Source organism: Sebastes fasciatus, chromosome 1 (genome assembly GCF_043250625.1).
Source record: "Sebastes fasciatus isolate fSebFas1 chromosome 1, fSebFas1.pri, whole genome shotgun sequence".
NCBI classification, from domain to species: Eukaryota; Metazoa; Chordata; class Actinopteri; order Perciformes; family Sebastidae; genus Sebastes; species Sebastes fasciatus.
Window position 1 is genome coordinate 2,280,777 of NC_133795.1, and position 12,948 is coordinate 2,293,724.

The window sequence follows — 12,948 nt, forward strand, 5'->3', positions numbered from 1 at the left end:
AACAATGGGCTATTGTCAGCACTATGAAATAGAAGAAAAACCTGTACAATAGGTTGAATCAAACTAGTGCGATCAAAATCGGCCTTGCAAAACGACTTTAAATCCTAAGAAATATGCCAATGCAGCAATTAGCATATTAGCTCTACATTGTTATGCATGATCAATAGTTTAATTAGTTTTTCCTTCTTCGTTTTCTTAAGTCTGTGAAAATGTAATATTTTCTCAACAAATAAACATCATACTAGTGTAGATATTGACCGTAATGAAAACATCTCTGCTTAAGGTGAGAGACTACAGGCAAAAACAGCGTTTTTAATGAACTGGTCAATTTTGAGATTTTGGGCTATTTTGCTTCTATAACACGTCTCATTTCAGACGAGTGGAAAGAAAACAAACAAATTATACATTTAGGTGTTTTCATCTAGATTTATCCGATAAAGTTAGCATAAGATAATGCCTCATTTGCATATCTAAACGTACAATTTCAGAAAACTTATAATACAAAAAGTTAAGTAATATAATAATAATTAATTTTAATTTTATTTAATTGTAAGTAATAAACTAGGGAAGTTTTATGGTGATATATATTTAAGATTTTACCCTATTCATCTGTATTGTCTTGCAAAATGTATGGTATTTTACAATATATATCTTTAAAATTATTTTTTTCTCAGATTCTGAGACAGAAATCTCCAGTTCAGTTGCACCAAACTTTCCAGTTTCATTCTTATCTATATTCTTAAGGTGTTTTACAGAGGGGTTTGTTCATATATCATTTATAGCCTGATTTATACAACATTTTATTCCTCAAAACATGACAAAAATCGATTTTTTAATGGCTGTTGACAGTATTTTCTGGAGTGATAAAAAGAGATATCCAAAATCCGCTCAGTAAAAACCTTTGACTCTAATATGTCAACAAAATGAAACAAGAATTTTGAACCTGGCTTTATCCAATGTTCACATTTCTGTTCTGGAAATGTATGCAAATTAGCACATATTAAATAAGATAATGCCTCATTTGCATATTTAAACTTAAAATTCAAAAAAACATATAATACAAAAAATAATTGCCTTAATGTAAGTTCTCCAGTTAAAAAGTTTCTTGGTGACATCGATTTGTTAAAATGTTTTACCCTAATCACCTGTAGTGTCTACCCTTAAATATAAAGCTTTATAGTATCGACGTCTAGAGGGATGTGTTGGTTTAAGACTTTACATTTAAAAAAAGAAAATTAATATATTGTTTAGTATCAGTTCACTAATATAATATATGATAATAATAATAATAAATAATAAATATAATAAATAAATAAAATAATATATTTGGTTTCTTTTTTAATTTCAAAGTAAAGTAAAATTTTGCTCATCTCTCTGTATTCACTATGTTGAGTGATAATGTCTTACATTATTACATAAACACAACATTTTCCATTAAAGTTACAACAATTTTAGTTATGTTCTGTATTTATTGTTTTACCTGTGTTTGTTTTTCACTGGTTTAAGTGGATCGGACTCACTTGGAAAAATCTATGTCAAGTATTTCCATGTTAGGATTTAGCTGCATTTAAATAAAAATGTGTTGCTGGTTGTGGTGCTGTTTGTTTAAGTTACCGGGTCACAACCGTCAATCAAGTCTGATCAGACCTCAGCTACAGAGTCCTGATGAAGCAATAAAACCTGAAATAGATTAATAACAACCAGGATATTTATTTCCTAACTTTCATTTTGATTGTTAGTTGCTTGTTAGTCATAAATATTTTATGTTGCAAGGAAATATTGAGGGCTTTCAATTCCACTACACAAAACATTTTCAACATTTCTATCTGATAGAATAATGCAGAATAAAAATCTTTGGTTTTAATATTTTACTCATATAAACAACATCGTATAGCTTCAATGACGAGGTGAAACAGAATATATAAATAAGGGATAATGTACAGCGAGCCGATCATTATTTGCGAAATGGACCCTGAATCATCCCGATTATTACAGATACTTACTAAAGAAATCTATAATTTCACACAAAATATTTCTAATAATATAATATAATAATAATAATAATAATAATAATATAATAATAATAATAATATAACTATAATACTATTTATACTATAACACCCCTTTATATCAACTTTGTAGACTTCAGGAAGGCCTTCGACAGTGTTCACCGAAACACTCTCTGGAAGATACTACACTCCTATGGAATTCCATCAAAAATCATCCAAATCATAAAAACATTCTATGAACATTTTGAGTGCAGTGTCATCATGGGCAATACCATCTCTGAAAGGTTTTCCGTACAGTCCGGAGTGAGACAGGGGTGCATCATCTCTCCCATCCTCTTCCTTGTTACCATAGACTGGATCACAACAAACACCACAGCAGACAAACCCAGAGGCATCCAGTGGACCCTGTTCTCTCAGCTGGAAGATCTTGACTTTGCAGACGATATCGCTCTCCTTACAACCAACCACTCGAACATGCAGGCCAAAACTGACAGGCTCAACAACTTTGCCAGACAGGTTGGACTAAACATCAACATCTCCAAAACTCAAGTGATGTGTGTAAACTCCACCCCTGCAGCACCCATTCTTGTAAATGGGGCACCACTTGAGTTTGTGGAAGAGTTCACATACCTGGGCAGCCTCATCAGTAAAGATAGTGCAGTGCAGAAAGACATTAAAACAAGGCTGGGAAAGGCTCAGGGTGCCTTCTCCCAACTCCGTTCCATCTGGAGGTCCAAGCAATACAGCCTTAAAACTAAGATGCTTTTGTACAACAGCAATGTCAAGTCTGTTCTGCTATATGGCTCAGAGAGTTGGCGAGTGATCAAAAGTGATATGAGGAGAGTGGAAGTTTTTCACAATGGATGCCTCCGACGAATATGCCAGATCTTTTGGCCAAACAAAATCTCCAACCACCAACTGTACAAAAAAAACGGTAGCCGTAGCATCATCAAGGAAATTACACACAGACGTCTGAGATGGCTAGGCCATGTGCTGAGAATGGAGCAGGACCGGATCCCGAGAGTCGCCTTAAGATGGACACCACCAGGCAAAAGAAAACCCGGGAGGCCCAAATCCACCTGGCGCAGAACTGTGACACAGGAGCTGGACAAGATGAACCTGTCATGGGGAGAGGCCCAACATGCTGCCAAGGACCGAATACAATGGAGAGAGCTCATTGAAGCCTTATGTCCCATAGGGGATGAAGAGGAATGATGATGATGAATACTATTTATAATTCTATGAAATACAATATATTTTATATTATAATAAAATAATATAAAAAAATGTTACGTTATTTAAAAAATATTGTACTGTTTCTGCTTAAAATCACTGTGTAGAGAGATCAGAACTGCGTCCATAGCAACGGTCTGTTATTGATAGCAGTGGTCGGCTAAAAAGAAATAACAGAATGGCGTAATTGACAAATCAGAATCAAGTATTCAACAAAGCCGTATAACACTGTCAGGTTGCGTTGGAAATTCCACACTAACATGCTATTTAGTAGGCTAAAACAGTATGTGAGATATTTTAGTACACTGTTCTTGACTGTGATGAATTTGTTTCACACTGTTCTTTATAAATAAATTACAGCAAATATGTATTGAATATGTTTTCTCATGTTTTTTTTTTATTTTGTGGGGAATTAAATGCAAAAGTAGCATATTTTATTACCTTTTGTAAATAAACAGTAACATGCCGGCACATACTGTAAAATTATGGTAAAACACAGTTATCCAACTGTCGTGTACTGTAATCCAATATACAGTAATATACTGTCAAAATAAATTACAGTAAGAGTAAAATGCTGGCGTCCCTGCTGCTTTGTATTTTACGGTGAAATGTGTGAGTGTATGTCTGAAACCTCAGTATGAACCCAATAATACATGAATTGCATATCCGTTGAAGCCGGTGAAATATTACAGAATGCAAAAGCAGGACACCCCGCGGACTTAATATCCCACAATGCAATGCAGTAGTGATGACAATGTTCATAACAGATGTTGACGGACAGCTCTGTAACATCACTAATGCTTCAATTTCACTGTAAGTATAAGACTTCACTTTTCAAGGCGTAATATATATCTTAAAGATCCCATATTGTAAAAAAAGTGAGATTTTCATGTCTTTAATATTTTAAAGCAGGTTTAAGTGCTTTATAAATACTGTTAAACTATCAAAACGTTCAATATACAGAGAAATACACACAGCACGTATTCAGAAATTGTGCGTTTGAAACAAGCCGTTAGGATTTCTGTCCATTTGTGATGTCACAAATATACGATATTTAGACCATTACGTGGTTTTAAACGTAAACATTCTATATGTGTCCCAGTTTATTTCCTGTTGCAGTGTATGTAAATAACATCAGCTGACAGGAAGTTAACATGGACCCAAACTGTTGCCTAGCAACGCAATTCCGAGTGTTTCAGACAGAGGGTGAATACAGGCATATTCAGACAGACAGTACGAGGAAAATAAAGTTGTTTTTTTAACATTACAGCATGTAAACATGTTCTAGTAGAAACACAAAATACAAGCATGAACCTGAAAATGAGTACGATATGGGACCTTTAACATAATTCAGACTTTGATTCTCATAAACCGTTGTTTTGGTCACATGTGATTGGCATGTTTTACCATGGTTACACGTCTCCAACCGGCAAGGAGGCTCTCAGGAGGCGACGACATGAATTACTGCTCAATTTGTCCGAATAGATACATAATGCTGTTTATTCACACAAAAGTATGTTGAACGATAGTAAACGCATAATATGCAATTTCAGACGAAGCCTCAGACTTCAGGGGAAATAAAAGCGGGTAGTTGTATGTTAAAAGGTGACTGTAGTTGTTTCAGATGTAGCCTAATAGTTCCAGTACGTGTGTGAGTTTCTATTCTACTAGCTGAATAATGTTGTTTCTTACAAACTCAACCATAAATCGCATGAAGAGACACAGCACAGTTCACAGACTATGGAGGACAGGCTGCGGTCCATTGACTGAGCAGAGGAATGAACTAACCCACATGTGCGAGTAGTACGCACCAACCCCTCCCTCCTCTCTCTCTGTGTGTGTGTGTGTGTGTGTGTGTGTGTCAGGCTTGGGTGGGCCGGGCTGAGCTGAGTAGATGTGACCAGCCTAAGTGTGTGTGTCTCATATCAGTGTGTCCTCGATCGCTCTCACTGTATGGGGCACTTTAGTCCATTCTTCACTGGGCACCGGGAGGCACGCATACACACTGAGACACACACACACACACATACAGTACACACCTGCACACATGTACTGTATGCACAACTACACACACACACACACACACACACACAGACTCAGTGTTTTGATGTAAACTCAAGTGGACGACGGGTCCAGTCAACCACTCCGCCAGACCTCTCTTTTTTCCTTCCTCTTTCATTGCCTCCCTCCCTGTGACACTTTTTAACGGCATGTCACGCAACCCTACACACACACACACACACACACACACACACACACACACACACACACATACACACCATGTCGTGCTCTCAGCCAAAGCTCTGCACCTTTGTCAGGGGAGAACCACTTAAGCACGCTCATATACACACACATATTCACGCACATTCATGATTTTTCTCTGCACACACACACACACACACACACACACACACACACACACACACACACACACATACACATACATACAAGCCCCTTCACCACTTAAGCCATCTTCCTTTCACCATCTCGTGCCCCCCCCAACACCACCACCACCCTCCTCCTCCTCTCTGTGTCTTGTCTGGTCTCGTGTGTGCGTGACTGTGGCTGGCTTTTGGCGAAGGGGGTGAATTAGCACGACGACCCAGTTTGGTGCCAGAAGAGACGAGATGTCAGCGGAGGATATATTGAAGAGCTCTTTGGAGGAAATCCACTCTCTGCTCCGGCTGCAGTTATGTAATGGTAAATAATAAAATACGGAGGTAAAAACATCACCTCCAGCTGAGGATTATCATAAAGCAAATTATTTCTATTTTCAGATGCTTTTTTTCACCCTTTAAAAAGATCATATCTCTCTACAACCTTTAGATAACTAACATCAATGTGTTGGATTAAAATCAGTTCCATAAACACAACGTGACTCGCGGTGATTTTGTTTTTTCCTTCCAACCTTTTCTCTGCTTTCTTTACGGGCTCTGTTCTGCATTTCTGTGCTGATGCTAATTGGCTGCAACTAATTATAGAAAGTCTGCAAGTGGCCCTGTGAACTGGACACACACACACACACACTCTCACACACACACACACACACACACACACACACACACACACACACACACACACACACACACACACACACTCACACTCAAAGCTTTTAAACACATTTTGACAACGAGCTCTCACTGCGTCGAACCAAGAGGCCACTGGCCTCAGATTGGTGAGACACAACAGAGATTTGTGAGCGTGTGTGTGTGTGTGTGTGTGTGTGTGTGTATGTGTGTGTGTTGGGAGGACGAAGAGGGGGGAAGAGGATGGGGGTGTGCAAGCGAACCAGCGTTGCGTGTCTCGTTCGGCTCGTTTAGCTGACAAACTGCTTTTAGCGTTTAATTATCCATCGCTCTGTGATTAATAGGTTTTAATTACTGTAACCCATGGCAACCTGAAATATGCACGGGTCTCCACACGAGGTCGAACCAATCAAAACCCCCCAATGATAATCAAAAAAGACAAAAACAAACACAATGTGTTTTCAAAAAAAGAAAAAAGAGGATCAAGAATGTTTTGCATCTCAAACTGATTCTTCATTATGAGAGGCTGAGTGAGAGAGAGACTCTCTTTCTCAGTATTTACCTACTTGAGAGAAGCGTCAGACCTCAGACAAGCTTTTGACCAGACCTTGAACTTTTTTTTGCAGCCTGAACTTCAAACAGACTTTTTGATTCACTAGAAAAGGTTAGAACCTTTTCCAAATGCATGTGTTGCTTCGAGGGGCTCTTTTACATTCTGGAGACACATTTGTGCTGATGCTCTGAGCTCAGAGGAGAGTTATAGAAACGGGACAACTCGGATGCTTACTGTACATGGTTTTGTTGAGAAAATTATTTTTTCTAAGTATAGAAGACGGTGTTAGAGTTTTTAATCGAACCAAAAGGGGTCCTCAGCAGAATAGATTCAGTTCTGTTGGTCTGGACCAAAGACAAGATGGATTCACTTCTGGCCCTTTACTTCTGGACCGGTACGTGTTCACACGGGCTGTTTACAACCGAGAGGTGTAGATATGAAGTCAGTCACAGGACAGTTCTGGTGTCTCTCCTTCATGCCTCTCAGGTCGTCTCTTGATTGAATTTCGTAAATGAGTTTTTTACGTGACTGTGTTAACTAGGGGTATAATTAATACAAATGCATTATTCTGAAATGTGCAGCTCTCTGAACCAGCTGTCTCCTACAAAATAACGTTCACATACAACTAAACTGCATTCTCAATTACATTTTCTCCTGGATTACGGCCGCAGTTTTAAACTAGGGATGCACCGGTACCGATACTGATATCGGATATCAGGCTGATACTGACTCTAATAGCTAGATCGCGTATTGGTGACAATGGGGCCGATCTATTCAATTCAATTCTATGTTTATATACTATATACATTATATACTGGAATTTAGAATTTTGTTTCTCCTTGTGAAGATTTTTTACCAAGTTGCTGGTACATGATTTATTATTTTAATAGTAAATAAAAATTCAATGAATTTAAATCTATTTAATTATTTGCTACATTTGGTTTTAGAAAAGTTATGAAACAATGTTAAAGTCAGGCCTGAGGCCTTTACACATCAAAGTATGATCCCAGTCACTTCCACACAGCGAGGCTAAACTCCTGGTTAACGTCTGGAAATTGAAACAAAACGCAACAAAACTACTGGGATAGGTTTAGCAAAAAAAACAACAACATCATTGTTTGACTGTGTTCGTTACGTTATTAAACTACGACTGTAGATTAAAGCTGAGCTGTAGCTCACCTGGTAGATCGGGCACCACATGTATCAAAGCTACCGCAGCGGCCAGGGGTTCCAATCCAACCTGTGACCCTTTGCTGCATCTCAACCCCCCTCTCTCTCTCTCTCTCTCTCTCTCTCCCTCTTTCAGTACTATTTCTGTCACTCTCAATAAAAAGGCATAAAAGTTCAAAAAAATAATCTTTAAAAAAAAATTAAAAACATGTGAACGTTGACTTCTAGTTTCACACGGGACACCAACAGCGGTCTCCTGGTTAAAGGTCCTGTGTCTGGTTGACCCGTCCACCTCCTCCCTACGCTGACTTCCGTGGACTATCATTACAAACTTATTTGTGATACGTCAAAAACAAACGGATTACGCGACAAAACACGTTTTACGTCCAGGCAGGTTGGGTCTCTAAATCGGAGAAAATTATTAATTTGGTTAACACTAAAACATTTCAGCACCGCCCAAAAACGTTCTTTTGCCATTGCTAAAACATTATTCATGACATTAAATAGATTTTAAATTCTGTATTAAAAAAATCAAAAAAAAAATCCAATCCCGACCCAATTCAAGCCAGGGGGGAGAAATTAAAACCTGGCTCGGCCCGAACCCGGCCGGTCGGGCACAACAGGGTTTGTGCAGAGAATCAAAGCTCTAGTTTGGCCCTTTGTTCTGCACCAGTTAGAATGACAAACCAAACCAGCGAACACACCAGAGTCCGTTTTACCAGCACCAAACAGGTTAGGTATATGAAAGCACGCTGAGTCTACTCACCCACACAGGAGTCTGTGTGTTCCTCGAACCCGGCGGAGCACACACACCTCCCGATGGGCACCAGCCACTCCCCCTCGGCGCTGCAGTACATCTTGGGCGTGTCCCTTTCCTCCGCGTGGTCCACACACTGACCCCTGACCTCCACCAGAGAGGACGAGTCGGCGCCCGTCACCACGTCGGTGAACACGGCCAGGTTGCGGCTCACGCCCACGCAGCGTTTGTAGTACACCCGCACGGAGGTGAGGGCGATGCAGGCGCCGATGTCCTGGAAGGCCAGGTAGAAGCCTCGTCTGCTCAGAGGGCCCACGCCTCGCACCTGGAAGAGAGGGGATTCAGTTTGACACTTCCATCTCACACACTTCAGGTCATCATGAGAGTTTAAACAATGACAACAAATACAAAATAAAATAGATCATTAACAAGAGTGTGTGTGCTCAGGTTTCCGTTTGTTTAGGGGGTGTACACTATTTACTGTGTCTGGAGCAGCATCAAGCTGGATGTGGTTATGGTCTTTTTGACAAGAATAATGAAAGAAAACACTAGCGGCTGCAGCTGTGTTGTCAATTGTGTTTCAAGGGCAACATATTTTCTTTTCCAGATTACGATTGTTTTTGACGTGTCACAAAAACATTTCCAATCGCAGTCCGCGGAAGTCTGCTTGTCAGGGTGGATGGATGTAGAGCGCTGTTCGTGTCCGCGTAAAACCAGGTCAACGACTTATTTTAATGTCACATTCTTACTAAATTTTTTACTAATCTTTTACTGAACCTAACCAAGTAGTTTTGTTGCATTTTTGTTTTGCTTTCTTTCAGTTCATGTTAACCACGTGTTTAAAACTGCGACTGTATTCCGGGAGAAAAAATAAGTTCCTCAAAACATAATTGAGAAGGAAGTTTAGTTGTATGGCAACGTAATTGTTCAGGAGGAGATTTTCAGGGCCTTTAATTGATGCCTTTTGTTGTGAAATACTAGATAGATTTACTTTTTCTAACCTCTAAAAATGATTTAAATGTTCTATGGTGGAACAACTCACAATTCATGACAACAAGACAATGCTTTGTTTTGACTGTACACAGGATACATGAACATATTGCGTATTTATAAGACCTCCGTGTATTTTGTTGATTTAGGGGCCGCACACGTGGCGCGTCTTTTGCATGCTCAAATCCTTTGTTGTCAATCTAGAGGCTTTGCAGGGACGCTCAAAAAATGAGAGCGCAAGTGTTCCCAAGCAGCTGTTTTTCGGGCTACGACGGCTGCGCCCCAAGATAAAAATAGTTCAACTCAGGCCTCCGGACCGTCCCACCTGTGTTTATGCCCAGTCTTCCCCAACTTCAACTGGCCCCTCCCCCCCTTTCTCGCCTTCGGTCCCAGCCACCAATCAGCAGCCTGCATGATCTGCAGCCTCACCTGATAAAAGACAGGGCGGCTGTGATTTAATCTGAGCAGTCCGCCTCTCTGTCTCTCTGTTGTATGTTAACCTGTCTGATAGTAACTTCGTTAATGTGTCGGTTTAAAGGTTAACTCGTGTATGAGACACTCGTTAAGTGGTTTAATTTGGGGCAGTAGCATAATTTATTTAGAAATACATTCCTTACAATAAGTGTGCACCACAAGTAGTGTTTTCAATGTCTATTTCCACACCAGTTAGTTATGGTGGCTGCCTTAATGTATTTTTTTTTCATAAAGGTAAGATATAGTGCAGTCAGGTAGGCTTTTGTTTTCGTTTCTTTTTGGCTGTTGTTGGCTGCGGGTAAGTAGGAGGTTTCTTTGCTTGGTTAGGAAGCGTGTTTGAATTTGTTTGTTTTATGGTTTGGCCGCACCAGTAACCCTTCCTTTGTTCCACGCCTCTCTCTTAAAGGTCACCTATTATGCAAAATGCACTTTTCCATGTCTTTTAAACATCAATATCTGTCCCCAGTGTGTCTACAAGTCACCATAGTATCATAAAAGACCATCCTCTCTCTTTTTCTCCTGCTCCGTTTGTCCGGAAATGGGTGTAGAAAATCACTTTGCTTTTTTTCCTTCTCTTCTGACGTCATTAGAGAATGCAAGCCACGTGAGGGTTTCCTGGTCGAACCAGAGCAGAACCTTCAGTAGCTGACCCCGCCCCACAGCGCGTCACTGTCTCTCCTCCTCAACCGAACTTGAGCAAAGTAGCTCCTACTGTTAGTCTGCAAGAACCAGCAGAACAGGCTTCATGTACTCCCATCATCTAAATATAACATGTTCTTTCACAAAGGCTTTATGTAATTACACTGTTTAAACAGATGATATTTATATATTATATATATTTGATGTCATGCATGTAGCAGAGTACAGGTAGTAAATAGTGACTTGTAAGCAACACAACACATTTCTGTTTCACAGTCAAACTTTATTTGAGTTGACAGATGACAATATTAATTATTCACAGCATTTGTAATCATCTCACCTGTTAGTTAGTTATGTTAACATGGTACAGGAGAAAGTCTTCAGCTCTGGTAAACTATGGTAAGCTAAGCTCCGGTGGTCTGTAGTCATGGTAACACAGAGACAGCTACTACTGTAAATAATATACCATTACTCTGATCTTCCATACATTTATCTTTTAGCAGAAATAATGAACTGACTACTGTTTCACATCTTCTATTTTCCACCCTGATGGTCGCTGTGTCATAGCGGTAGCATGTAGCTAACCCGTTAGCATGTAGCTACATGCTAACGGGTTAGCTCTGTATCTCCCATCTGCTCTCAGCTCTCTGCTCACAGCTCTCTGCTCACAGCTATCTGCTCACAGCCGTCTGCTCTCAGCCGTCTGCTCTCAGCTATCTGCTCACAGCTATCTGCTCTCAGCTGTCTGCTCTCAGCTGTCTGCTCACAGCTATCTGCTCTCAGCTGTCTGCTCTCAGCTGTCTGCTCTCAGCTATCTGCTCTCAGCTGTCTGCTCTCCTCTGGGATGATTCTGTCGGTCATTTCTCACAGATGGATCTGTAAAGACAGACGTAAAACAGAGTGTATGTTTACGGTTTACAGAGTTGATGCATGAGGTAAACACTGAGCTAACTAACAGAGCTATAAATAGCATTATTTACCTGAGAGAAACCGTCAGGAGAACCTGGAATCTGGACCGCAGATGTTCATCATTTGTCGCCGATTTCTGATCAGATTCCTCCGATCACGTGCGCTGGGTGAAGTTTCTGGTTTATAAACTTTAAAGTGGTTTATAAACTTTATTCTAGCTCCTCTCTCTCCAGAGCTTCTCCGGGAGGGAGGGGGAGATAGTGACGCTGTGTTGTTGAGGACGTTTGATTGACAGAAAACGCTGACCAATCAGAGCAGAGTGGGAGGAGACAGGCTGTGAATCAGGGGTTTTCAGACAGAGGCTGAATTAGGCTCTGAGGCAGGCAGACTCAGGCTGCAGTATGAGAAGAATAAAGGGTTTTTTGAACATTGCAGCATGTAAACATGTTCTAGTGCAACATTAAAATACATCTATGAACCTGGAAATGAGCATAATATGAGACCTTTAACTCCTTTCTCTGTTGCTTTTTGCTAACACCCTACGCTAAACAATACACGGTAGTGTTTGCCTCAATACATCGGCAGTCTCGTTGCTTCATTTATCCCTCGACATTTACAGGGTTGTAACAGGAACGCTGCAGTGCGCATCACATGTCATGCGACGAGGAACAACGGCAGACTGTTTTACCGGCTTTACCCTTTCTGTCGGAGGACGGCACAACAACCGGTTGAAAGGTCAGACAAACTGACAGAGAAATGAAGCAGAAAGTTACTGTGAGGGATTAACGGTGCTGGAAATCCATTTATCTTTTTTTTGACTGTGTTTAGTTTAGTCAGTGAGACTTTTACTGCTAAATTACCGCAGCTTCATCATCGTCGGAAGGCACGGCATGAGCGCAACCTCCCAGGCACATTGGAAAGAAAAAACGGGTTTTGGACGCGGCATGTGTGCTTCCCTTTTCTAGACAACTTCCTAGAGTTTGAAAGGTTTTCTCACTCTTTTCATACTAAGAGCTCAAACAGCGGTTTGCCGCAGAGGTTTCCGAACAAAACAGGTGGAACAGTGTGAACGCAGCCTTAATTTAATCTCTGGACTGGTGTTTGGTGTTGTGCTTTGGCAGCAGTCATTAATCAACTGCCTCGCTTCCAACAACAACCTGGAAACATGGATGTTTTCACATTTTTATA

General features: G+C 40.3%; 1 protein-coding gene across 5 annotated transcripts in view; it reads right to left on the reverse strand.

Moving 5' to 3' along the window:
* The window catches only part of epha8 (eph receptor A8), a 138,284-nt gene that overhangs the window by 54,117 nt on the left and 71,219 nt on the right, over positions 1 to 12,948 (reverse strand). For all 5 annotated transcript variants that reach the window (XM_074635785.1, XM_074635609.1, XM_074635869.1 and 2 more), the window contains exon 6: positions 8,758 to 9,073. In XM_074635785.1, the coding sequence (XP_074491886.1) occupies positions 8,758 to 9,073 (316 nt within the window). The remainder of the gene's footprint in view (positions 1 to 8,757; positions 9,074 to 12,948) is intronic.